We start from the raw sequence: 27,971 nt of genomic DNA, 5'->3' as shown, positions 1-27,971 counted from the left end.
ACTTGCAGTCCAACAGCAAACAAATTCAGTGCAATCAAACTGTTGCAAGAAGGTTGCCATCCTACTTTTACTCATGTGTGACTGAGCCATAAGACAGACATTATAATCTGTTCTGTATTGGACTTTTTAAATATATTTTTAAATACATTAATAAAATTCCTACACTGGGTTGCAAGAATGGGTTCTTAAGAAGGTCTACACCAAGTCAGTAGTATATAATATAACGAACAAGCAGTCTGATTTGATGCCTCTAAATAAAGTTCTGAGAAGTGAAGTATTAAAAGCACTTTAAAGTCACAAACATTAGCGTCCAGAGGGCTCTTACAATTAATGAAAAAAAGCAAACAAGAATCAGCCCTATCGAGGAATCGGATCGTCTTCACGAGGGGCAACGCTTCAGCTTTAATTAGGCTTAAAAGTAGCAATTTAAATACTTAAATAGATAGAAAATTTTTGCTGTATTTTAACACAAACTGTACACATCTGGTATCAATACATATAAAAATTACAAGTGCAGTTATTTTAGAAAGGAAACCCTTTGATAAGTCATTATCAAAAATACGTAGCATTAGTAGCACTTTTTGTTCTTGTTTTCTAGTAAACTTTACAATGCTACATTACACTCCAAAAAGAAAATGAGATTTTTCTTCTTCAAGTCCAACTTCACTGCAGCCGTGATACAGAAGTCAATGACCACTACTATAATCTTCTGATGCTGGATCCACCTTTTTTCTTGCCTCCTTATCCATTCTCCTTTGTAAAGCACTTCCTCTTCACCATCCACTTGCTCCTCAGTCCATCATACACTGGCTACTCGGCTCTCTCCTCTTTAAAATTTAGTCAACTTTTTCTACTTTGCCAATGATCTTCTCCTCAAAGATGGGCAGGATAGCGTCATCTTCACGTACCTCTTCAAACACCACCCCACAGTCAAACTCATCGCTTACCTTCTTGAAATAATACCTAAAAAGAGAAAAAAAAAATAATACAAGGTCAACTTGACTTTCTTTGATACCAGAAGACACCCCACATGTTACCCAGTAGCACCGTGAGTCTCACCTGTAATTTCCTTTCTTTGTTAGCAGTTCTTTGAACTGGCCCAGCGTGACAACCCTCCCTTTGACAGAAGTCCTGTAAGGTATCAGCTCCTCACAGAAGTAGTACGCCACAGTAATGTTTTCACATGGCTGCTTTTTAGTAGCTTTGTGTCTGAAAAGAGTAAAGAGAGGATTTTTTTTTTTAGAACATTTGAAGTTCTCTCATGTCCAAAGCTATGTAAAACATTTTTCACTTAAAAGACACACAGAGGGAAAAAAGTCTACTTTGAATAGAGTTTGCTGAGACTTAGAGTAGTGACAATTGTAAGTTACTCAAAAAAATCACAGCAATAGATGGAAGAACAGGGGAAAAAAAGACTAATTGAATTCATGGACTGGAAAGGAGGTTTACATTTTTGCTACAAACTTGATCAATTGTATAACTTGATTCAAGTTACGGAAAGTTTCAGATATAAACTGATTTTTGTCCGCAATTTATAGCCTGTGATTTCATGATGAATCAAGGCCAATAATCACAGCTGAGAGATGTCAATGAATAAACAGCTATCATTAGTCAACACGTTACTGTAGGAGTGCATTTACATAGCATCGCATCCATCTGGCCTCTAACAGATGGCAAAATGCAGGTGGCCGTTTTTCCATCGATCTAAACACACAGCTTTCATTATAGGATACATACATTGGTTTTGATGCATTCGTATTAATACGTCTCTGCCGCATGATTTTCTCTTTTCTGCAAGAACTGCGGATGCAAATTAAGCCTGATATTCACAATTTGCTTCCAAAATCCTCATCCTTGTGAGTCACAGCTGGTCATGCAAACACGACACGCATGCTTTTGGATTCAGTGTCACATTTACCAAAGATGTCATTATCCACCTCAAACATGCTCCCTCAAGTAAACATCCATAAATCTAGTTAGAAATCACAGAAAGATTAGAGAGAAGATACTTATGACTCCAGAATTTCTGTGAGAACCTAGCCTTTAAGCTTCTTTAATAAGACACTTCAAATAATCTAATACCAGTACACAGCACAGAGAGCATAAAAGCTTCCGAGTCTCAAAAATGAAGAAAATCGAATCTGTAGAAATCTGAGGTAAAACTGCTCTCAGCTCTGACCTCAGTAAACACTTTCCTGATGAGTTTAGAGCAGCGGTGTCAAACATATGGCCCGTGGGCCGGATATAATTGTATCAGGCGAGTGAGATAATTTCATATGTCAATTATTAATGGCCCATTGGTATGTGCGAGCCGAATCTTCAGCCCTGCTGAGAATCCAGGAAGGAGTGGGACTTTATTTTGATGGGCACACCATCCGGCCAATCACATGCAAACCTTTATGTGAAACAAGAAAGGGGTGCAGACGTTCTGAAGCCAGCCAGTATAGGCATACAGGCCAGGTACACAGAAGTAAACTCAAAAGTGTCGGGAAGAAGTGAAGAAAGGAGCAAAATGTAAAATGAGCATCATGAAGCCATTTATAATTCTTATAATTCTTAACTTGTTTGATCTGCTGCTCACCACAAACAAGCACAAGCAGACATTTTGGACTTTTAACTGTATTTTCATATTTTTTGCAGCTTTTCCTATTGATAAAACCCTCCCTTGTAGCCATTCATACTACACAAAGTAATTAAACAATAAATAATCAAATGACAGAATAGTTTCTGCTTTTCACTTTCTACTGTAGACATTTTTTTACGACTACAGCTGAAAAAAAGGACAGTCTGGGCAATGAGCTAACAGAACTTGTTTTGTAATTTTACACATTTATTTCTTACAATTTAAGTCCAAAGAGTCAAGACAGATTTCTTTCTTTGTCGCAGGAGCCTTTTCGTTATCGTGTAGAAAAACGGACATGGAATTTCTTTACACTGACAGGAAGGCGGAGTTTCACTCGTCCGGCCCACTTAAGATCAAAGTGGGCTGTATGTGTCCCGCAATGTAAAATGAGTTTGACACCTCAGGTTTAGAGGCTCCGTCATTTTGGGTCACAGTGAATAAAGTTCATTTTGTAAAATACGGCCCATCTAAAAGGACTGGTGGATTCTCCAGTTTATGCTCATGTGCTAATGAATCGTGAATAACAAGTTCAGTTTCAAAATATTAAGACGGTGATGACAAAAACGCTTTCGAAGAAAATAAGTGACAACAGTGGCTACGCCCAGCTTTTATACTGCCAGTGATGCAGGGTTTCCAGTATACGCCCCAGCCCACAGCTGTCTCACCAAAAGTATCAGAAATTCTATATTTATAATTTAGATTTATGTATAATTATAATTCCTAAATACTATTATTATTAGTATCCTATTGTCCTTCATATTTTCTGTATTCCAATTTTGCTGTCATCTTTAAGTAATTTTTTTAGAGGTGCGTACTCGAGTTACGGAAAGGTCCGGTCAGTAAACGAATGCCAGACCTCGCAAATCTAACAGGAGGATTCAGGAGGTGGTGTCACGTAATCTTTCTTCCATCTGCAGTTCTCATGCTCTTCCTCATCTGGTAGGCAGCTATCAGGCAGTCAGACATCAAACAGAAATACATGTTTCTCAAATAACATCAAAAACAGATCCTTTTTGTAACACTCTAGCTAGTCTGCCGCTCCGGGAACAGAGAAAACATACACTCCTACTTCCTCTGTGACCTAATTTTTTTTTTGGTCTTCACAGAAACTAATCACCAAGAAATCTGATGATCTCAGCCTTCAAGTCTGATCAATTTATTTGTGAGCAGTTGAGGAAATGATAAACCTTAGATCATGAAAATATTCTGCCACATACAGTTAACAGTAAAACCATTGTTATTAAATCAGTAATAATCCTGCAAAAGGGCAGTACTGCAGGAAAGTGCTATTTGTCCATTATTTTCCACTGACTTAACATGTTGCACACAATGTTAAAAGCTATTTGTGGAACACAGTGGACGTACTCGGGCTCGGAGAGCTCGCTGAGCTGAGGGAACTGTACGGGCCTGACTGCTGTGCGATCCCTCTGGATCACCTCCAGCACATACCTGAGAGACCAAAAAACCCCGGTGGTTAGACACAGACCAGCTTAAAAAAAAAAAAAAAAAGAGGCACACGGGCTAAAGATTTTCACTAGATAACAGGGAAAGGGCTGGCTTTCTCTTTTGTGGCTTAACTAATATATATAAATTACAGTCTGTGACATGCAAACCCTTTTCAAACCGTTTACACAAGCTTGTCTGTGCCTTTTAAATCTCTTTGTATTTCACAATATATTTGAGATTTCTATCTGCTGACAGCCAGCAATGACTTAGCTCCCAGAGCTGAAGAGGGGAGCAATTGTCACAAGTACGACAGAGCAGGGTACAGATATGGCAGAATATTATATTCTTTGGAAAAACTGAAGAACTAAACAAGTGGACATGAGTCATATCTGTTCTTTTACCTTTGCTTAGGCTGCAATGTTCCGGACTTCATCTTCTCCTCCTCGAGTCGCCGGCAAACCTCCTCCAGCTGAATGAGGGGGCTGGGAGCTGGGTTGGGCGGCATGGTGGGATCCTGGATGAAAGGGTGAGACGGCTGCACACTGTTCCGCAGCTGACCACTGATGCACGGATGCATCGACCCCGTTGAGCCGAGGCGGGATCCCTCATGTCCAACAGTCCTTTTGGACCCAGTGGTGCTCCTATGATAAAAAACATATCAGCAATTTATTTAATAAAATAAAGAAACATGCTTATTTTAGCATATTTTAGCTTTACTTGTGCACTGGTGACGTAGTGGCATGAGCACATGTCTAAAATGTTTTAGTTTTATTTAATTTAAAAAAAGGAAAAAAAATTATGTTTTCTAATAAAAGGTAATCACTGACCCATATGGGCTTCTCTTATGCTGAACCATTTCTTTCTGTCCTTCCATCAGCCACAAAAGGATCTTCTGGTTTTTCTCCATCTCCTCTCCAGGCCCCGGCATGTCATAAGGCCGCAATTCCTCACCTCTCTTTGATGCTCTTTTACACTGTGTGCCACCTCTGCCGCTGCAAAATAGAAAATAAATAACTGATAAGTAGAAAACAACAGGTATTTTTCATGTGTGAATTCAGTTTTTCTTAGTTTGTTCCTTACATGTACCCTGCATAGTCCATGGGGTTGGATCCCATGCCGTCTGCATAGCTGCGAGACTTTGATCCGTAATGACTTGACTCGGTGCTCCAGGGAAAGCTCCCATGCACATGCGTGACTAAATCAGCCTCCACCTGCTCTTTGGGCTTGCCCACGCTTGTGTGGTGGCCATGGTGTTTGTGGTGGTACAAGTGGCTAGTTTCTCCCTTGAAACCGTGCCTGGATGCATGTTTACCCTGGCCTGGCATCCCAATCCCTTTTATCCCTGGGAAACCGTCTGGTGAGCGCGACTTCGGAGAATGACGGCCGGTTCCCGGCGACTGGCAGCCCGGGGTCTTCATGACTCGCTGCACGTGGTCGTCCAAGATGCTCTCTGGGTTTTCTTCATGAGCATCTCCGACAAAAGGAGCGCTGTAGGTGTTGTCAGCATAGCGAGGGTTGTAATTCTGTGAATAAGCACCAGGGGGGAACCTGTGACTGGATAATGATGTTGCTGTGGCCATCATGACTTCGTCAGCCTCCTCTTCCTTTAGCACAAACACATATACGCACAATGTAAAAGATAAAACCTTGAAATAAAAATCTAAATAAAGATAAACACAACATATAACACAAAGAAAACACAAAAAAGGCTAACCTAATTTATAAATAATGTATATATACTCGTAGCATGGATTACAATGAATGTTTAAATCATATAGCAAAGAAATACAAAATATGTAAATGTGCATTTTATTTATTCACCAGCTGTGTTCCATGTGCACTACCAGCACAACTGATGCTATTCCACCAGGCTGCAGCTGCAGTACTTATTTCAACCTGAAGATGGCAGGTTTAACCTTAAGTTGAAATGTGTGTTCTCCTTCTTAATGCAGCAGTTTGGAGACAATCTATGAATACAACCGTTTCAGCATCCAAATAGCATATTTCTGTGGCTTCGTGTCATGACAAGCAGAATTGCTACAGCTCGAGCGCTGACTGACTGGGACAAAACTCTCTGACAGACTCGTCTCCAGGGGGATTTAAAGGGTGGGGTGCTGCAGGCTTTCATAATAGGTTTTGATAAGCAGGCACTGTAGGAAGTGCAGGACGTGCAATGTTAAACGGAAAGATTGAACGGAGAATGCCGGTCAAGAACTGCATGGTCATGTTGTTATTCCTATATGGCCCAGGATCTCACGCCTCTGTTAACAGAAATACTTTATTCTAAATGAAATACTGACATAACAAACCATCATAAAACATTACTAGATTTTTTTAATGTAAACTTCTAGGAGTGTAATGTCTCTAGAAATCCACACTTGAGCTCGAGCATTTTTATTTGATACTCGTGGTTGAAAAAATAAATCCCTATCAGAGATTACCGATCATGACAGGATCACGAATGATATATAATTTCCCCTCTTCTAACTTGTTTCCACATAATCCTTGATGTGAATGATATTTTAGCTTAGCACTAGCATGCTTCACTACTATACAATAAGGCCCCGTGGCTATTTAAACGAAGCAGCATTAAGCAAAGGGCAGATTTACATGAGCACTTTAAAACTATTTCTCCACCTATTCAAACACATGTTGTTTACACCAAACCAAAATGAGCACCTATTTACAACAACGGCTCTTGACTTGTGGTTAAAACTGATGACACAGTCATCATGTAATCCTACTGCCCCCTGTAATCTCAACAGTCATGCCAGTAGGTTGTCCAGGGCGACAGTAAAGACCTTAAGCATTCAGTTTTACCCTGATAATAATATATTCATCATAATTTCCCGGGGAAATTTGGATAAAGAGAAAACATTTTATTGTAGGTGGAGAAATGAGCACCATACGCCTTTTATTTTGCCTCCTGTATAAAGGTGGGAACATTTTGGCAGAGAAAGAAGGTAAAGGAGAGAATATGTATATATGGAAAGACAGATTTTACTTTTCATTTTTAACCAGCACAAGCTCAAACCTTTCATGCCAGCTATGTCAATAATTAAATCAACCTTCAATAGATCTCCACTTGTAAACATGCCAAACCATCTTTTGAGCGCTGCCTCTGTGCTCGCCATCCTCTTACTCCAACTGTGTGAAAAGGAAACTCGGCCTGTTCATACACGCAGTTAACTTTCTCATGCCCACGGCTTTCTTAGATGCAGCTGTATTGCAAAATATGACCCATGCAGCCAAGTATTTTTTGGCAAGTTTTTAAGTAATTGATGTTTCTTTACATCTCCGCGTTCCATCCGGATATCTGCGCTAGCCGAGCCCACAAAATCCACACAGAACAATGAAGAAGAGACGAGCAGATATTTCGAGGAATCAATGAGAGCCCTGCTCACAATCTTTTGCCGATAATTTGCTTACTCCGTACAATAATTACATTATGTGAAGTCCTAATCAAATTTTGTGCAGAATGCATGACGGAGCTGTGGAAAGCTGAAAAGTTGCATATAAGTAACTATATCACATTTTACTGCTTCTGATATCCTCATTTACAAGCTAAAACCCAAGCTCACATTTCCAAAGTATTACTTGATGAATGGCGTCCTCGCCTCCCGTTTCCACAGGCCAAACCTTCAGCTGCGTGATGGCACCTTCTTTCCTTTCATAGCTACCCACATAAATTGCCTGCCTTGAGACTTAATACTTGGCACCGTACACTGAGGGAGATTTCATTTGTGGTTTCAGGAACCATTTCATCAACATTCAAGTGACATCAAACAGGCGGCTCACTGTTCCAGGCTTACAAGTGGCGGAATGTGCAGGTGCTCCATCTGATTCACAGACAAAGCCAGATTGCTGACAGGCCAAGGACAGAATTCTCCAAGTGATTCATAATGTTTTTTATTCCCTATTCAAATGGTTGGCCTCATTAATTTCATTAAGGCCAGGTGGATTTAAGTCTCCTTTGTTACTGAAGACTTAAAGCTCAACGGCCGAGCACACACCTCACAGTCTGGCTCAGAAATAAGCATCGGTAGAATCTACTGTTACACTTCAACCAGCAATCTGCTTTTCAATAAGCTTTCACAATCTATTCAAGTATTCTTTTATTAAAGTAAACCAAACTTAGTAAATTGGGAAAACAGAGCTCTTTGATTTTACCATTTGCACTGTGAGGACTTTAAATGTGATCTTTAAAACCAGCCCTTCATGTTGCAATCACAAACAATCTCTGACTCAAGCTTTGCAAATGAAAAAAATGTTTTAAGTTTAGTTCTTTAGGTCACTGTACTGCATTTTTCATTATTAGCTGACATATTACTGATGATATAGCAAATAAAAAAGAATTGTTCCTTTGCCCCAAAGCATTTTTAACTTTAGGAACTCATACTTTAATTTCCCCTATCCCCTCATCACTAAAATTCTTCAGTTGTGTTACACAGTAGTAGCAATATTCAGCTCCTAACACTTCCTCACATGACTTGAATGTGTAACCAGTAGCTCTGCACTGTTGAGACTATATTAGAGGTCATTCAGTGAACACGTGATTCCATTGAGCCTGAACCTCTGTAGAAACCGCTAAAGGATGCTTCTTATTCATATAAATTAGGCAGAATTAACAAAATACAGCTTCTGATTGTTCTTTCAATAGTATACGCTTCTTCAGAAAACAGAGAGAACATACCAACTGTACTCTCTTCAGTCGTTCCTCTAGTTTCTCCTGAGCCTCCCTCTCTTTCAGTACGCCCTCCAGTCTCCTGATCAGCTCTGCAGCAAACCTTTCTGGCTCCACGTGTATATCCTTTGGAATCCGGTTTGGGCGCTGGAGAAAGAAATGTCAAAATGTAAGCACTGCTGCATTACTGTCAAAGCCACTTCAGCAGTCCCAGGATGTTTTCCCACCTTGGCCTCCAACATCCTTTCAGCAATCACATTAAAGTGCTTAAACATAAGCAGGAAGACATTAAACTAGATGGTGTTGAGTGTTAAAAACACCAAAGGGATAATAAATTTAAGTATTAGCAAATGTGCCACAACTTTACCACTAAATATCACTAAAGCTGATGGGCTTTTTTTCAGTATGCTTCATTCACTGCTGTAAAATACTCTTAACCGTGCAAGTCTGAGTATTTGCTCAAGACTGATTGGTGTGAACCATGAAAAACCTTAAAATAAGTATTAACAGTAATTATTTCTGAAGATGTGGGTTTGCTCCCCAGCAGTAGGGACTCACCAGTTTGGTATCTGAATCATTTAGTCTTCAATTCAGTTAATAATATTTCATTGACAAGTGTCTTGCCATATTGTACAAAGAACTTTTACAGAAGAATATCAGGGCAGCACAACCTTAGGAGAGGTTGACTAATGGAAAAAGACAATGACAGAAAGAACATAAGTATGAATGACAAGACGTTAATCTTATTGAAGTTTTAAGGCATGAACTAAAAATATTAATGATAATTTTAATGAGCTAAAACTGTTTTGTTGGAATAAAATGGCACAAAATTATTGTTTGTGCTGCTTAAGGAGGTTCTCTGACATAAAAGTAAGATAAGATAACTCTTAATTGTCATTGCACAGTCATACCTCGTACAATAACACAACGAAATTGGAAAACTGTCCCATGTCGGCACTAAACACAAAAAAAAAAACACAACACAGTAAACCTTAAAGTGCAAAAAAAAGATATGAATAATAAATTAAAGAATGAATGTTCATTGTGCATTATTGCCCCCCCCACAAAAATAGCTAAGCAGGTCAGCTGTTAGCACTGATTAGGGCTATTGCCCCGTTGTAAAAACAACAGGGCAATGTAGTTCATATATTTAACTAACATAAAGATCAAATCACATTTTCTCATAAACACAGTTATCTTAGAAATACATCACTTACATTATTTTACTTACTTACATTATAATACATATATTTGATAAAGGTGTCTTTCTTTGTGAGGACATAAAGAGATTTAGACCAGATTTAATAACGGCCTCATTCTACAGATATGTGACAAATTCAATTTAAAGCAGGAATGCTTGGTCCCTACAGTGAGGGGGATCCACCAGAGCTGTTATGCTGTGGGAGCATTTTTCTGGCATAGCTGGGCCCAACTAGACCCCTGCTTTTCCGGGTGTTCGTCTTTCATGTCTGTCATGATGGAAGTAGTCTGCTGAATTGAAAGACAGTCATGCGTAGGTCTTGTGGGGGTTGGGATGAGTATCAAAATGATGTAAAACATATGCTACTGCTTTTACCATAGGCATATTTAAACCTTGTTAACCGACTGCAGATTTAACACACCACAGTCACAAAAACTCTAAATGGAGGCTTTGGGAGAACTGTCCAGTAGAGTTCCTGGGACCTCGAGAATTAACACCAATGAGCACTAAAGCTGTTGTGCCAGCATTCATTAGCCCAACACCTTAGAAAGACAGTTAATGTTGTTTTTTGTTCTTTTAAATAAGGTTTTAAATAATATTAAGTACTGCATGATTTCCTTCCACTTTTCCACCACTTTAATTTATTTCCTTGTTTGATTGCTTTTTTAGTGTACCTACCTTTAAGTATTTGTATGTTAATATAATTACATTGTCATTTCAAATAAAATAAATTCTACTGAAATTCTACTTAATTACACAGGAACTGCAACTGTAGTCTTGGGATTTTTTGTAAAGTGTACAATTTCTTCTCCTGTCAGTGTATGCAATTACACTGCAATCTTACCTATTCAAACTGTGCCCCCGATTTGAATCCAGTAAGTGCAAAAATAACTTGACAAGAGACTCTTCTTTAAACATATTTAAAACATAATCTCTGTTTTTTCTTATTAAAAAAAAACTGAAGAGTAATTTGTTAGGGGTAGAGATTTGGGCTCTTCTATATAGTCAATTCTTACATCTTAATGAGAGGCTGGATGAGGCATTTTAATTTGACGCTTTACTCCAAGGCCTAATTAGAGCTCGAGTTTCCTACCAAGAGAGAGCAGGAGCTGCAGAGGGAGGCATCAGGCTGTCACAGGGAAAGGTTCATGTCTACTAGGCTTCAAGCGCACGCAGCTTAGGAAAGCATCAAGCTGCATTTAGACAGACTACTCTTTCACCATCAGCTATTCTTATACTCCATCACAGGACCCCGCGACACAGCAGAGCTTAAATATGCACATCTCCAATGGCGGAGCAGAAAAAAATAAGCCAGGAACCGACAGCTAAAGGTGTCGAGGCAGAAATGGAGAGAAAAGGGAAATAACCCATGAATAACTCACTGGAATATGAGGTAGTGGCACTAGCCCATTTGCTCTGGCACTTTCATGCATCTCGCGGCGATGCTGCTTGCGGTATCTGTAGGGTGGAACCCCATCTCTGGAATTAAACAAAGACATTTTCATAAAACATGCTCATGAATAAACAACAGAGGCAGCTTTGAAGTTGAAAGCTTTTCACAGAATTTGTTCCTAAAATGAACACCTAGATAGTGATTAATTCGTAAAGCAGGACAGGTATGCTCACAGGCTAATAGTGTCCCTTCTGCACAAGCGGCGTTGCACATTATGGTCACATATCACATGCAGAAGAGTGTCATTTTATATGATATTACTCATTCTGGGGTTTTTTTCCTGTTCTGGAAGTCCTGGATCAGTTAGCTGATAACAGCCTCTAATCCATTCAGCTTCAAAAACATTTTTGTGCAGTTGTGCATGCTTTGAAGCTTCGTTGGCTGAATTCCCCAGTGTCATATCTGCAACTAAAAGTCTTTATTTTGCATATCTTCATTCAAAAGCACACAACTGGCAATGACTTAAAAACACTGAAATCTAAGTTGCACTAAAATATAAACTATTCCCACATATAATAGGATCCTGTCTATTTTATTGGTGAAGGTAAAACTGTCATTCCCCTAAAAGTTGTAACCTGCATAGCCTGTTTTAACTGGTACAACTGTGTGTGAAATGTTTGGATGAAGCCAAAATACATACACACTGCTGTCTGTAAGGGAAATGGTGTCTGCGTCACTGGACATGCTCTGTTGCTCACTGTCATTGGCGCTGGTGGCAGGAGCCATAACATGGCCAGTGTTGACGTAGTACGGGTTGATTGTCTCCCGACATGGTGCATGCCTGGAAAAATGAGGGGGGAAAAAAGAAAGAAGAAAAAAACAAAAAACAGGACATGGTGACAAAAGGGTAACAAACAGAAGTAGACCGAGATATGAAAGGTATCCTCAAGTTTTTTGGATGATTTCTAAGGTAGTTAACATACCAACATAAACAAGATTAGAAATGCTACATCTTGTAAAACACCAGCCTTCAGGCCAAGAATCAGTTGAACTGAGTGCATTAATGAGAAGTCAGTTTTGTTTTGTTTTTTGTGCAGTATAGGCAGCAGTGTGCTGTCTTCACAACTTTGAAGCAAAGAATAGAGGAGCAGAGGACATACAATTTGCATATAAAAACAAATCAATACATGAATGAATATTTGTTGATTGATTGATATTTTATCTTGCTTTTTTTTAAACTGAGTTTGCCTCAAAGTAAGGATGAAGTAAGCAGGATGGATAAACTCTATGTCACTACATTCTGGAGTTTATTTGTTCCTGCTATTTATTTTCTGTAACATACTCATTTAAATGTTTTCCATCTGTCAGAAAGCTCTACTATTATAACAGAACCTGCAGCTCTTGTAGCTGGATGAAGATTTCTATCTTCAACCACAGGAATGAGGATAGGAGAACATGAGAGTCCTTCAATTTAATTCTTCATATTTGCTTAATTTTTTGCCATTGTTGGCATAAGTGAGATTGGATTTAAGTTCATATAGGCCCACCAATTATACACAACTTAGGTCATTTGCAAATACTATACAGTGTTTTCCCAAGTTTGACAGTGAGCCTAATGCTAGTTTATATCAATCCCCTGACCCTTCCTGACCCCTCGCGCCACCTGACTGCCAGTGATTCACATCTGAAAAATGTCTGGCACAAGGAAGCAGAGGCTTCAAAGGCCATAAACAGCCATTAACTGCGAGTTATGAGTGACTCCGTTTGTTCATACAGTGTAAAAGGTTTTTATCTTTTTTATTTATTTTTTTGCTGCTGTAATATCCTGTCACTCGCACTTCTATCTCTTTGGCATGGCTTACACAAACAGGCTCTCAACCAGAGTAAAGTAAGAGCAACAGAGAGCAAGAAAGGCTAGCAACAGCATTTTTGATAGCATTTCAGCATGTAAAATACTCAAATGCCCTGTGTGCCCTGTGGCTCAAATCAGAGTCACAGGGCATTGGGGCCTATTCCAGCTGTCATAGGGCAAAAGGCAGGGTACAACCTGGACAGACCACCAGTCCACAGCAGGAACACAGAGATGACCATTCACGCTCACATTCACACCTACGGACAATTATAGGATCACCTTACGTGCATGCTTTTGGATAGTCGGGGGAAGCTGGAGTACTTTGGGAGAACATGTAAACTCCAGATGGCCTGATCAGGGATCTTATTGCTCTGAGGCAACAGTGCTGACTGCTGCACCATCATGCCATACTCTTCAAATTCAATACCAGAGTATTGGACAGTCAAATGTCAGACACATCCAGATGCAATTCTTCCTCATAGATTTAATGAAATTTAGGGAAACTTCTTTTAAAACCTTTTACATTTTTAGAAAACATTTCTATAAATGTTTTTCTGTAACTGTGAGACACCTGCTGCTGCCTATCTTGGCCAGGTCTCCCTTGAGAGTTAAGAGTTTCCTTGTTAAGAGCCAGAGTTCAAAACAAAATCACTGCACTCAACTTCATTAACATTTAGCTTATAAATATGTTATAATTATGAATAATTAGAACGCCAGGTTAGCAAAGGGCTAGTACAAGTATAAAAATTGCATTCTATCAAAACCTTTAAACTGGTAATTGTGGAGTATGTGGTAACAGTTTTGATACAACTGAAAGAAGAAAAGGTGTTATCTGTTTACTGGTTTCTTAACCCACCACCTCTGTTCAATGATAGTCATTCACTGGGTACATAGATGCTTTCTTTAAGGCCAGATTTTCCCGGCCCAATTGTCGCTTTTCTCGCCACTGTAACATTGTCTCAAATTGCAGTATTCTCCTGAATGATAGGTGTTGCAACTCAGATAATACTGGCACATAAATACTGATATACAAGGAAAATAAGCCAAAACCAGAAGCAAAGATTTGACTTTTTGTTTTTTTGCAAAGTTTTCGCAAATTCACAAATTCTCAAGTTTTCAAAAAGTTGCAAAATCTTCCTCTGTATATCTGTAAGTCTTTGAGCTTCTGTGCTGGAATATCATTAAAGTGGCCGTAAAAAACCCGACACGATCGTACACTCGTGTCTTCAACCCAGCTTTGGCACCCGGTTTCAAAAACGGCGAGGTACACGACCTGACTGGCTGAAGCGCCACAAAGATTTTGGCATGCAACACACGAAGCTACGTCAAAATCAGCACACGACACCCGCGATAATGAGCGTAGGGCCATTAGTCGTATCGAACCATCTCTGTCACCGAACACTGAACACTCGTCTCTTCGATACATTCAGGTCTCTCGAAACATGTGCATTTCAGCATTCTTTGCCAGCCAGGAAGAAAGCATGGGTGGCACTGGCAGTTCAAGATTTTAACTTGAAAAATGCAATACAGTATCTCAGTATCTCTATCTAACTTACACAATATAAAAATTGTGACTAATATTATTATTCCATGTGCAACTCAACTCTACTTAAGCCTGGTGATTGTTGTGGGGTGGCTTTTAATATTACTCAGAGGCAACAACAACTTTCATTGAAAATAACAAATATAGTGAAGTCGTGCCTTTGAAATATAACTTTAACTTTAATGAGAACAAATCTGACTCGTTCACATTGCAAAAATCTCCCAAAACATTAACGCACTTAAAGGCTATTCTCTTTCAAGTCATCTGATTTCTTAAAGCTGTTCTGAAAGACTATTTAATGTCTCTTGTTGCCTGTCTCTGAAGAGATCTGACAAAACTGCTGTAAAATTTAGTTTCACAAAAACCCAGTGGGTGATGCTTTAAAAATGAAATGCTTTTTTGTAATTCTGGCCAAATGCTTGATTGCTGAAATAATGATGTGGAAATAAGCTCACAAGTGTGTTTCAATCACAACTTAAAACCTCTTTATCAGTTGCCGTGTAGATTTTCACCAGCAAACGCCCGAAATGCCTGCGGCAGAAGCTTTTTTTGTTTTTTGTTCCTTTCTATATTTTGGATAAGATTTCAAACATTCATATCCTCCAACAGAGCCTTTTGCATTCTGCAATCTTCAGATATCAGCTAGTAAGAGTCTAGGTGCCCACAGTGAACGAATTTGGAAAGAAAGGGTAGTAGTCATGCTCACGCTATTTAACTGACCAAATGATTATCGGGATTTTTTCAGTCACAGATACATAGTACAGGGCTGTGTTCAATATTGCTGCAACAGAGAACTTTCTATCTGTAAGGTATTCTATGTTTGTCAGCTGATGTAAATTCCTGTCCCCACCATCATACCGCTGCTACTGCAGGAACAGAGGTCAAACATGGCAACATTTTTGTAGTCTGACAGTGATGCAAATTGAAAATTATACATAACAGCAAATTAGGCAATTGCGTTAAAGTCTTACAATGTAGCTATTTACGTTGTAGCAATAACCGAACAATGCTACAAGTGCTCCTTGTGAGATTTCAACAGTGACGCACACCAAACATGCTTCTGTTGGCCATTTTTACTGCAAGAGTCCTTAACCCTCCGCTGAAGCCGTAACCTTAGTTCACACTAAGTTTTAGAAGTTGACTTCCTATCAGCCCTTGTAACAAAGTTTCTGTTTCTAAGCTGCTTTTTTTTTTTAATTTAACAGGATTATAATTTCCTTTGCCTTTGAATCATCTAGATCCTGGTCTAAATACTCAGAACCTACCAAAGCCAATAAAATATCACTTCTTTCTGCCAGTCTCTCGACTGCTGTATGTTGGAAAGGTTCCATGCATAAAATATCACTGAGATCTACCCACATATATCCAGTACATTCTGTAATATAACCAACCTTAAACCAAAGTTTTCTTTCCCTTCATACAGCTCCAAGCTATTAATTATTTGCACTATTATGCATATTTAAAAATCAAGGAAAAGATTACCAACAACCTAAGGCCAGCCTATACAAAAAAAAAAGAACAAGAAAGAAATCCAAGTGTTGCATCAGTGAAGATTTGTCTTGTTTGATTAATCAGACTTGGTCTTCCGGGGCATTTCCAGTTCACTCATGCAGACATTACCAAATATAACAGCACATAGCTATAGGTAATTTAATAAACCACCAGTTCTGTTCAGCTGTTAACAATGCAATCAGAAATATCAGCACTGGAATAAATACTGTGAACAACAAGAGCATGTGCAGGAGCATGACAGGCAAACACAAAACAGTACACCTCGACTCAACACTTGACTGGCGCTAAAAAGCCAAGACTTTGTAGACCTGGACATTGGTATGCAGCTGATGTGCTTCAGAATACAAAAAATGAACTTTGTCCCAATTCTACATAACACATTCCACTTTTTATTAGCATATTTTCTTTGACTTTAAGCTGCACTATTGACCATGTAATGTACTGAAAGCTTGTAGCAGATGTGTAAACTGAAAAAAGATCATATAGGATTGTGCATTCCAACATGTCATATTGTTGTGAAGATTTTAATATTTTTGTGAATTAAAATTCAAAAAGGATCCCTACTTTAAGGATCTATTAACAGCCCTGGCTAACAGTAAAAAAATGTTTGGGTGCTCTAGACTAAACAGTCAAACAGGATTTTTGCAATATTTTATTATGGAGCCCTCATATACAGAGGAAAGGGAAGGCAAAGATTACAAACTCCAGGGTCAATGATTTCAGGAGAACTCCTCCTTAAACAAAATCATTGTTTGACTCTTTCAATACAAAGTCTGTTCCAGTGCCTAAGCAAAACACATGATTATTAGAGCGCCCTCACAAGCACCACAGAGATTTCTGCTGCAACCTCCAAACAGTCGGTAATGCAGCCTTATTATCTTCTGAGATTTGTTCACCACCATAAGTGCAAATACTTAAAACTCTCTTCACACACAGTCTTTGCCATCTCCTGAGCTACACTCACAGTCACATCAGCCCAAGTGCTGGTGTGCAGTTTCAGGGCTTTTTTATTTTTCTAATTCAGCAGTTTTCAGAGGAATGCTGTGCAGCTAAAACTGAAGTGAAGCTTTTTCGATTGCTCGGAGGATTTACCTGTACTCGTGACTGTCCTGGAATCTTGTGCTGTTGGCAACTCGTTGCTGTGCCGTCTCCATCAGCAGCTTCTGAGTCAGACGGCTGCTTGGCGTGGGGTCGCACTCAGGCAGCTCCTCTGGTCCTTGGTCGCATCTCCATTCCTCATACTCCTTTAAAGGTGGTAAATAGCTCGATAGCCCCTTTCCATTGCCAGAAACCGAGCTCTGGTCACTGTACAACTTTGGGCTTTCACCCCCTGTCCGTGTGTATTCCAAATATAGGTCAGATTTAAGGAATAATGGATAGGTATTTTCCTCCATCATAGTCTGTATTTCAGTCTGAGCCTGATCAAACATGGCAGGATCAATGTGAAGCTTCATCACACAGTCTCTGATGAAGGACTTTGTAGCTGGTTTGATCTGTCTAGAGACAATCCCATTGTTGTCCAGGATGTATTTTTTATATATCAGCTTTGCCAGTTTCACCTTCTTCTCCTCAGTAACCTCACTGGCTTCAAGTTTCCGAAAACCACTGCAGGCAAACCAGAAGTCCAACATATCTGCACATTCCTCTTGCTTGAGGAACGTCCTAAACAGCAGGATGCCATCCTGGTCATCCAGGAGAGAATGAAGAGATTCCGCCCACTTTAAGTAGGGTGGTGTTGGCGAAGCGCTGCCCTCCGGCTCGTAACCCAGGTCCAAGTCAGATCGCCTGGGTGTAGCCACAGACGGCTCACATTTGAGGCTCTCATTCTTCGAGGAGAAGCTGAGGTTGCTGTGCTGGCGACCATCACTGCATATGAGCTCTCCTTCTTCACCGGGGACAGGAGGTCTGGGAGCATCCTCAGTGAAGCTGCCTCCTAGGTCTGCTAAGTAGCCCCGTTTGTCGCTTATGCTCATAGTCCCAGCATCCATATACCACGTCCCCGTAGAGCCCACACTGCACAACTATTCGATCCAGAGTTCTACTTATGCCACTGCAAAAGAACTCCTGCAAGGAGGAAAATTTATAATGAGATGCAGCTTCAACACGTCATAGAAAGGCAGTCTTTTGCTACTCAGTGACAGGGCACTAACAGTGTAACATTGCTCTGAGGTTTTTACAATACAATTTATTCCACACTGAGAAATTCACAATCAATAGAATACCAATGTGGTTTTTGGGCTTTTTCTTTTGCCGGATTTTTTTAAAGCAGGTAAATAAATATCACTTATTTCTGTGTCAGCTTTTGAAAACTACTCTAAAGCCCTAAAGCACATTGATCTCACATTTGAGTCATGTCCAATAACACACCCACAGTAAAAATCAGTACAGCGGTACTTTATAATCAAAAAAGCATAAAGTGAAAGAAAAGCATTCATGCGCTAGGATCAGATATTCGACATTCAATCTGCAAACCTGAGCAGAAATCGAAATCTACAGCTATTAGGCCTTTAATATGCGCCGAAAGTCTAGAGGCGTATTTTTACTAGACAGCAGTATGAATACAGTGTAGCAAATGCATATCATTAGCTCACACATCTATTCCAGTTTCATTCAAATTAGTATTGGAAGGGTGAAAATTCACTTGGGGTTTACAAAATTAAATTGATAATGAAGCAGCCCAAGTCTATTTCCCACTAGCTGACATAGCAGTACTGCAAATGACACATTCTACATCCTTATGCCATATTCTCGTTTTATATGATACCTCCTGGTGTTAGGGAAGGACCTGGGATGGTGTATCAAATGATTTTAGGGATCAAGGACACATCTTAGTCTTTGTGTAATAACCAAGTGTGCTGCTATTTTGCTGAGGAACGACACCGTAGAGCCCGGATCTCCACCTCTACGCAGTCCGGACTGCTTAGCTTATGGCTAAGCTTCCCAGATACTGTGTCAGGATTCAATTTAAGGTCTAATGCAGCCACAGCTGACCCTTTAAATTCACATATCCACAGCAGCTCCACTACATATCCACTACTTCTTGACAGCTGCAAGCAGATCCAAATCACGGGTAGAGAAGCTGAACGCAAATAGCCCTGACTTCAGCCTAAATCACTTCCCAATCGAAATCCCAGTGCAGCCTACTTGTTGACTAATAGGATTAAATATAAATGTTGCCAAATTATGATTTCAGAACAAATGACAGGTGGGTTTACTGTAGCAAGATCACCCTTCCCTTTAGGGCACACCCACTCTCTTGTCTGGTTCAGTACTGATACAAATCTTTTCTTTCTGATTGAACAAAGGCTGTATGAAGACAAAACTGGCAGCAGCGGCTCTGCTCGCTGCAGAGCCCTGGAGTGTGAGCAGCACGTGCACTGTGCATCAGGCCAGATGTGCTGGAATGAAAATTAGCCCTCCCCTCCAAGAAAACGAGCGTTTCAGGCCTATTAACGATGCTGGTAGGAATAAATCACCCGGGCAAACTGCTGCTACCTGTAAAGACGATGCATCCGCGTATTAATATATAAATGAACCTTCTGTGCTCTCAGGTGTGCGGCTCCGGCGGAGGTATATTTAGAAGGGATTCCATACAATTTCCGCCGGTCAGAGTCGAGTTAAAACAGGGGGAAAATGACCCTTTTTTCTGAAACCGTGTCAGTTGGGTTGTTCCTTTGAAGTGAGCCTCTCATCACATCCATGTCTTGGCCTCTCCAGAATGAGCAGAACGACAGCGAGTGGGGGAGGGGAGCCAGAAACAAACTCCACACACACACACACACACACACACACACACATAGAGGGAGAGAGCGAGCCAGGCCTATCAGCAGCCGACCGACAAGTGCACAACTTTGTCACACTAATAATATCTGTGGTGTACCCGCTAACAGCTGCTAAACTAAACACACAGCATAAGCACCCGTAAACATTTCCCCTACCGTCAGAGGACACAGAGGGAATCCCAGCAACCATTTCCGAACACATTTACAATCAGCAAAGCAAAGCGATGGTATATTTCCCCCCCGATTACCGCAATCCCAATCTCTGAGCAAGGGGGGAGCCATTAAAAAAAGTGACATATACTTAACCGGTGAAAATCTTTCTGCTTGCGAGTGCATCGGGCTATCGGACCGACACGAGTCCCAGCCGACAGTGTCATTGTTGCGAATTGCAAGAGTTTAAAAATAACAAAGAAAGCAGCCCGCTCTCCGCCTCTCCATGGCTGTCTCTCACTGTCTGTATGGAGCTGAGGCTACAGGAGATGATGCACAGCGCCTCGCCTGTTCACTTCACAAACTGCCGGTGTTAAGCTTCGGTACATGTGGTACACCGATTTTTCCTCTCCACCCGCCTCCTCCTCCCCTCTCTCTCTCTTTCAAGTGGTGAAATACATGAAAATTCATGCATAATGCACAGAAATACGACATAACAACACATTTAAAAAGTCAACTGATTAACTGCTACACACATCAGCATCACTGTGCACATTAAGCTGAAAAGCCGTTTTTTTGTTGTTCACATCAGATCTACAGCCAGTATGATAACCTGTGATGTCAGCGTTGCCCTGATTTTTAATCCCTGGTATATATAAAGATTCAAAAATGCTCAAATGTTTACCGTAATGGGTTTGAGGAGCCTTATTTTGTCAGAGTGTGTCTTGCCAGGCAGAAACCATGACACAGACTCAGAATGTATCCACAAAAGACACTAAAGAACTTCTTCAGGGAATGAGTAGCACTTATCAGCAAGAGTAGACTACACTTCAGAGCAGGTTGGGCAACCACTTGTTTCGGAGTCAGAGAGTCTACAGGTTTCATTCCAACCACAGACTGCACTAGATGACTTTACTGATTATTCTACAAGAGCCGCTTTGATCAGTTAAAATCAGCAAAGGTTTACTCTTCCTGTTATGTGCTGCATTCAGGCGGCCTTTATCATAAACTTTTACCACCAGGAAGTTTCGCTAGAACATCTGATAAAGCAGACATCAAACGTACCGGTACATAACACATAATGATGAGGCCATCAGCTAAACTTTAACATACTAATAGTGTGAAAACAATGAATCTGGCTGGCCTCATTATTCATGACACAAAAAAATATGGTACATTTTCTGTGTAAATGCAATTTTTGCAAGTATTTTTAAAGCAACTGGGATAAAGAGATCTTGTTCGAGTGTCTTTATGAAGAAAACTGAAATGCATGAATTAACAAATATAATAAGCAGTTTGCAATAGCCAATGTGCAGCTGCTGACTGATTGTGTCATTTGAATTCCTCAGCTGTCACACTGTTTTACTGAGCCTAAGATGTAAAGCTAGTGGGACACTATAATAACATATTGTTTTTGATTAGTAAGTAATTACATGAAATCATTAAAAAAAAAAACTAGAGTAGGATAACAGGATACAGGTGTATACAACAAGAACACAAACATTTCACACTTTGTCTCAACGTATCACTCCAAACACTGGCTCAAACCTGGAAACCTTTCAAGTGTGAACTGTAGTTCTTACAATATTTATGCGGGCAACATAAAACATGAAAAAGGCCCAATGCACTGCAGCCTCCTCGAGGCAAAATTGATTTTGTGCAGAAGCAGTTTAAGCATTTTAAGTACCCTGACAGTTCTCTCTTTATAGCATCAGTTACTCTGTGTTATTGTTGTTTCTTCCAAAAGCAAATCAGAATAATTCCAGCACTGTCAATTTTTTAACTGGTACTTTCTTTGAGTGAAACAAAAATAATTTGGTCCTCTAGTCACATATGTAGATCTGTAGTTTAAATCTTGATGTTTTTATGGATTCATTCTTAGCTTTTAACAATCAAACAGGTAATGTTGTGAAGAACAGCTTCTTACGAACTACAAGTGCTAATACAAATAGTTATCCAAACCTTTGTCACTCCTCAGCTGGTTAACTGTAAATCCCTGCACATATTCGTGACATATCGATATCAGAATTTGTAATGGCCGATGAATATAAGATGGGAGATGTTGCATAGTCTGTCAGCCAGGGGGCACTGTGTAACTTCCCAGTTGGCAACACTTGTTTGGAATATCCCAATCATAACAACCAGTTTGTCCGAGCAGAGTCGGGCAGAGCGTAAACAGAGTGTACACAAGTAATCCATGGCTTGCTGTGACAATAATCAAGCATTGTGATGTTATCTTAATAAGGACTCGTGAATAACTACTCCTATCAAATGATAGGCAAATCTGTTTATGTTTGAAAGGGAAAAAAATGGCTGATTATATTTGTAAATGACCATATATCAGTATTGGCCTTAAAAATCTTGCATTGGCCAGGCTATAGTATTATAGTCTTATAGTATTATAAGACAACGCATCACTGTTGTTTTTACTCACTGGCCAGCTGTGAAATAAGGAACTGATTTTAAACATTTTAATTGTTAAAGCCCTTCATGAATCAGCTGCACAAAAATATTACAGGTTTTTTAATTCCATATTTTGCTCCTTAAGGTCATCCCAACAATTTCTCTTCGTCTTGTCTATAATCTAAAGGCAACCATTCTCTGCCACCAGACTCTGGAATCGTCCCACATAAGAACATATTTATGTGCTTATTTTAACTGACAAATTAATCATTTTATCCTAGGGTTTGCATACCATTTTATTTATTTATTGTATATTTTATTAGTTTTTTTTTATTGTTATCACATTGCCTTGTTATGGGTTCTTGCGTTTTGTACCTGTTTTTGGAGACTTGAGAGTATACTATGAAGCAAGATCAATGGGTTAGCGATGATGAGTTTAAAGTCAGAGTTTTACATGAGCAACTTGCTAAGGCGTACATTACTAAAGCTATTTTAATATCCCCTTTAGTGGGCTACTTGGAATAGTAACATGTGATGTTACTTGTATCTAATCTAAAGTTTCCAAGCTCCAATTAAAAATCCAATTAAAAACAACCAGCAGCACCAAGAGTGCAATCGGCTTTAAAATAAATACATGAACTCCAGTCAAAATCTTTATTTTAACGCTCTTGTTGCAGCATTACTCTCTTTGCTTATTTCCAGTAGTGTTGTACTTTTTGTCGGATTGTTTTTGAATCATCATGACCTGATAATGTCTACGATTGGAATCATTTTGTGAAAAAGAAAAGTCATATGGCGAGTGAAACGCCTCCTTTTATGTCAGGACACACAAAGCCTGAACCAGAAAACCAAGTTTAACGGAGAAAGTTGAAAGATACCCCTTATCACTGACTGAGAGTTTCAGGTTTAGTCAAGCCAGCTAGCGCAAAGGAAGTGTTGCTATGTCAAACTTCTTTTGTAGTATACTCCTTTGTAGTGTTAACTGGAAATTTTCTCCTCCAAGGGTCAACAGCTTCTGGGTCTACATGTTTATATTTGGTGAACACACAGATGGAGAAAAGGCAGATCTGCAAGCAAATCCACCTGCATTACCTTGAGTTTGATTGACTTCCTCACGCATCCTCCAGTAGTGCATCCTTTTATTGAAGATTCCATTGTATTGTTACTCAGCACACATTTCTTCTGCAAAGGTAAAGCCCTTCTCACCCCCGTGAAATGGAAAGTCCTGGCTGAAGCAGAATGTCGCCATAATGGTTTGCCATTGCCATCCATTTGCTTCTGAAAAGAAAGAAATATTGGTTAAGACTAGTTCCTACATAACTGAAAAAATGCAGGAGTTCAACATTATGGAACATTTTCATTTGAAGATGTTTCTGCTGCAATATATCTGAAACCAAAACCATTACTGATCTACATTCGAAATATTCTTGAAAAAACAAAGCTAAAGCTCCTAACACTAGGGTAGGGTGGCCTCATGCCCAACACAATGACCCAGTCCATTACACCGATAGTTTAAAATTGTAAAAAACTATAAAATTGTAGGGTCTTTACTTTAGATTATAAAGTGCCTTGAGGCGTTGTGATTTGGTGCCCTATAAATAAAACTGAATTGAATTAAAAAGCTCAACTTTTTACACTTTGAGTCATTCAGTCCCTCCTGAGATAATTTGAGATGTTTTCTTAGTCACCACCCAAGTAGGATCTGTTGCACTACAAAAACTACTGACACAAGTTGACACTGAGGAAAGTACAGGAGTAGGTCAAAGAATCAAGAAGCAGGCAAACCATGCACAATATAGCATCCTCTCTAACCTTAGCCCTGCTGCCACCTTTAGTTCAAAGATGAATAACAATCTTACCGTAAATAAATCTCCCCGTTTGTACAAACTCCTCTTGTACAATCAGGAGTTGTGCAACCACAATTGGCACACAGATACCTCTTGAGCATCTAAAGGTTCTTATCTATACCACATGTAATGATGTTGTCACATTGTCTTGCAACTTTGTAACAGGCTAAGATGATATGATGACAACATTACATCTGATATAGATAAGAACCTTCAGATGCCCAAGAGGTATCTGTGTGCCAGTTTTGGTTGCACAACTCCTGATTGTACAGGAGGTGTCTGTGAGTAATCAGAGAGAGATTTCTCATATTACAGTTGAAGTAAATAAGAGGAGGTTAAAGTCCCCAAAATTAACAGATTTGATGGTTCCCAGAAGTCAGTTATCTGCTTTTAACTTCAGCAATTAACAAGAAATAAAATGTGCCTTTCTGCATAGAACTGTCCCTAAAAATAAGTGTGCTTTATCATAAAAGACAAATTCACACTTTGACCTCTTTTGGCATGCTGTCCAAAACATAACACCACAAACTGTAAATAACTGCAACAGTGAAAAGGTTTAAAAACATAAGCTCAAGAAGTCCTGTAACCAGAAGGCTTTTCAAACTGGACCTCTTTGATAGTTTGAAACAGCTGGGTGTGAAATTTGTACAAAAAAAATGTTCTTCCCTTTCTTTTTAACTACAAATAAATAACCCTCAAGCAACTGGCTCGGCCAAGCTGCTTAGTGCACAGAGGAACAATAGAAGAGGCTTCTCTGTGCCTAACTCTGAAGTGTGAACAAGTTTTCACTAAAATCAGCAAACCTATTGTAAAATAAGCACTTTGTGTCAGAATTGTTATGGAAACACACTTGTATAAAACCTTTAAGGAGAAGATTTTACATTTTATTCTTAATTCCTTTATGCATGCACCCATCCTTCATACTAAATTCTAAAAATGCACATTCACTATTCTGTACTTTGCAGGGGGGATTTTTTTTTTCACAACCCTACAAAGCTACCTTTTAAAAACTGTTCTCATATTTTAAAATATTCTCAAATTACTGCTGCAGTTAAGCATTACCAGAGGACAACTTCATGTCTCCCAGTTCAGCTCTTTATGCATTCTTTTGTTCCACCTGTCAGTGTGGATTTAGGCTCTTTTGTAGGCTTTGGCTGAAACAGGCTTATCTCTGCTGAAGACTCTCTGATGAACAAAGCCACATTAAGATATTTAAATGGAAGCTCCCATTTTCAGTGCACACAATAAAGATTTTTCAAGCTGGCTGTCTTCAAAGAGTTTGCCAAAAGTTAAGAAGTATAAAAGAAACAACGAAGAGGACAATGCATCTTTCAAAGCTCTCAAAACTATAATGTAAAGCAATCGCGGGGCTTATGGACTAAAAACATTCAAAACCGTTGATATGACGAAGGAATATTAAAGCTTTTCTGTATTTGTTTTAAGTTCTGGAAATGATCCAAAGAGTAATATCAAAAGACTGTCAGAAAATGTATTCTGATGTCCTGCTGATATCCTTTGTCCAGGCTGAATAGATCATGACTAACAAGTCTTGGAATGGATTAGCCACAGAGGATTGAGCAATTTGCAGACTTGAGTTTATTTTGCAGGATATTATAGCTTGCAGAGCACCATATTCCCAGAAAAAGGGAAAATAAAGCTTATTAAAAGGCCTACATTTCCCATGGTGATATAATACCAAAGACATACATGCAGAACCATGTACCAAATGGCGAAAATACATTGCCAGACATCAGCCGGCTGGAAGAAATCCAAATTAATTTAAGTGTTCAATCTATCGTGGTCTTCACTTGTCTGGTCATCCGATACACACTCACTGGTCAAATCAGATGATGTGCTTTGCTTTTGATGAGAGGGCTGACACAACAAAACAGTACGGCACAGACATGAAAGACGGTAACAGACGTAAGGGAACGATACACAAGACAAAGGAACGTAACACCAATTTTCATCCTCACAGATTCCAAAGCAAACATTAGACCTGCTGGTTTACCTTACTGTGTGCTTCTTGGTTTTGTTGTGCTGAATCGCAGACTACTCCCACCGCTTTTCTAGGCATCGAGTATAGTCCTTCATAGTCTGCAGTAAAGACAGCCGCCATCTTTAATCACAACAGAGTCCATCTGTCGATGGTTCTTCCCTTTCTACCCTCTCTTTCTCTGTTCCAGTCTCTCTGTTCCAGCCCTCTGTTTGTTGTGGGGGGGTTCTTATTTTCCATCCAACATCAAACCACCATATCGACAGGCTCATGGGCCGCCCAGTAGGGGAGCAGCTTGAACATGCTGCATTGGCTGTTGTCCTTTTCCAAGCTGCAGTTGAACTGACCGCATTTATTTTTCTCTGACTTATATGGATAGCTCGCGTAACATATTTCTGCTCTCAGGCCTTTGATTTCAACAAGCCTGGCCTCAAAGCTCCTCCATGATTGCTCCTGAATGCATCTTTTCTTTGGATGTTCTGATTGATGTGTTTTGGGGTTCTCTTTGATTTAGGCCACATCTGTGTAACTACAATTAAATTCATGTATTTTTATTCAGGATTCAGATCGTTTAAGCCTCAAATCTGTTTTAATGTTTTGGGTCTCTTCCCCTTATTTTCAGCTATTCCGTCATATGAAATGTACAAAGAACATCGTTCCTTTAAAGCAAAGCTCAGCTGAAATTCTTTGATCTCACCAACTGAAGCTCAGTTTGACTTAAGAACCTTCGGACACAATTATAAGTCTAAAGACTGTATCTGCCAGCTTTCGTCCAGCTAATGCATTTCATTTAAAGTGACATTTCTTTTTTGCTCCTTTTTGGCTTTCAAAGCTTGAATGCAAAGCCGTATATTGTTTACTGTCACTGTTGTTGCACCAAACTCTTTGAATGAACAATGAAAGGAGTTGAATTTCAAAATGGTAGATGCTCTCACCTTTCTCTCCTGCTGTTTGGCTCGTCGGATCTTATTTCTGTTGTCCGCCATGACTGGGCGCAGTCCCCTGTCTGCCACTCTACAATACTTTCTGCTCATAATGATTCTTACTAGTGTGTTGCTGAAAGATGAGCATCTTTACTTTATATTACAGCTTTAGCCGTGCGACCCTATTGGAGGAAACAAGGACCAGATGATTGCATGCACAATGGTATTGTAGCTATGGTAACAGACCCAACAGGCATGAGGACGTGCACCTAATTGCTTGTACAAATTTTAAAAAGAGAGAGAGAGAGAGAGAGAGAGAGTAAGGAAAAGAGTGAGAGAGAGGGAGAAATATAAGTATTCAGTCAAATTGAATTGTTTCTTAGACGTCTTGCAGGCTTTTCAGCCATGAGAGGATTTGTTATTTAAACTTACACGTATGTGCTGTGTAAGGCGGTGGAAACAGCCCCGTTAATAAGCAAATGAATGCAAAGAAAAGAGAAGAGATGTGGGTGAACAGAATATTTGGAGAGAGAAAGAGAGATGATATTCCCTTTGTCATGCAGCTTAATCAGTTGCTTACCTTTCAAGTGGATTTCACACTTGCATGTCTGTTTGC

At 39.6% G+C, this 27,971-nt stretch overlaps 1 protein-coding gene across 5 annotated transcripts; it reads right to left on the bottom strand.

Annotated features, from left to right (window-relative positions):
- Nucleotides 1-270: 270 nt before the first annotated feature.
- On the bottom strand, nucleotides 271-26,749 carry axin1 (axin 1). Of its 5 annotated transcripts, none has more exons than XM_085454634.1 (12): nucleotides 26,448-26,749; nucleotides 23,682-23,867; nucleotides 17,347-18,318; nucleotides 12,048-12,188; nucleotides 11,337-11,433; nucleotides 8,763-8,900; nucleotides 5,150-5,673; nucleotides 4,897-5,061; nucleotides 4,471-4,710; nucleotides 3,989-4,072; nucleotides 1,060-1,209; nucleotides 271-963 (listed from the first exon to the last, which is right to left on the bottom strand). In XM_085454634.1, exons 3-12 carry the CDS (start codon nucleotides 18,240-18,242, stop codon nucleotides 837-839), a joined length of 2,562 nt encoding a protein of 853 aa, XP_085310760.1. In that variant the 5' UTR covers nucleotides 18,243-18,318; nucleotides 23,682-23,867; nucleotides 26,448-26,749; the 3' UTR covers nucleotides 271-836. The 5 variants fall into 5 exon arrangements, with proteins under 5 accessions (XP_085310760.1, XP_085310763.1, XP_085310761.1 ...); XM_085454637.1 differs by having other exon boundaries at nucleotides 5,156-5,673; XM_085454635.1 differs by having other exon boundaries at nucleotides 23,682-23,864.
- Nucleotides 26,750-27,971: the final 1,222 nt, after the last annotated feature.

The sequence above is a fragment of the Copadichromis virginalis genome, linkage group LG4 (assembly GCF_057382275.1).
Source record: "Copadichromis virginalis isolate Kocher_CV1m ecotype Utaka linkage group LG4, C_Virginalis_male_GT1.1, whole genome shotgun sequence".
Lineage (NCBI taxonomy): Eukaryota > Metazoa > Chordata > Actinopteri > Cichliformes > Cichlidae > Copadichromis > Copadichromis virginalis.
The sequence above is the reverse complement of the archived record's forward strand: the minus strand, read 5'-3'. Positions and strand labels throughout refer to the sequence as shown.

What these genes read in the sequence shown, in the direction of transcription:
- axin1 (XM_085454634.1), bottom strand. Translation starts at nt 18,242, where the DNA reads ATGGATGCTGGGACTATGAGCATAAGCGACAAACGGGGCTACTTAGCA. An exon ending in GACTGAAGAGAGTACAGTTG is followed by an intron (nt 5,674 to 8,762) that starts GTATGTTCTCTC and finishes TTTGTGCTAAAG; the next exon opens with GAAGAGGAGGCTGACGAAGT. An exon ending in AGCGAGCTCTCCGAGCCCGA is followed by an intron (nt 1,210 to 3,988) that starts GTACGTCCACTG and finishes TACTCTTTTCAG; the next exon opens with ACACAAAGCTACTAAAAAGC.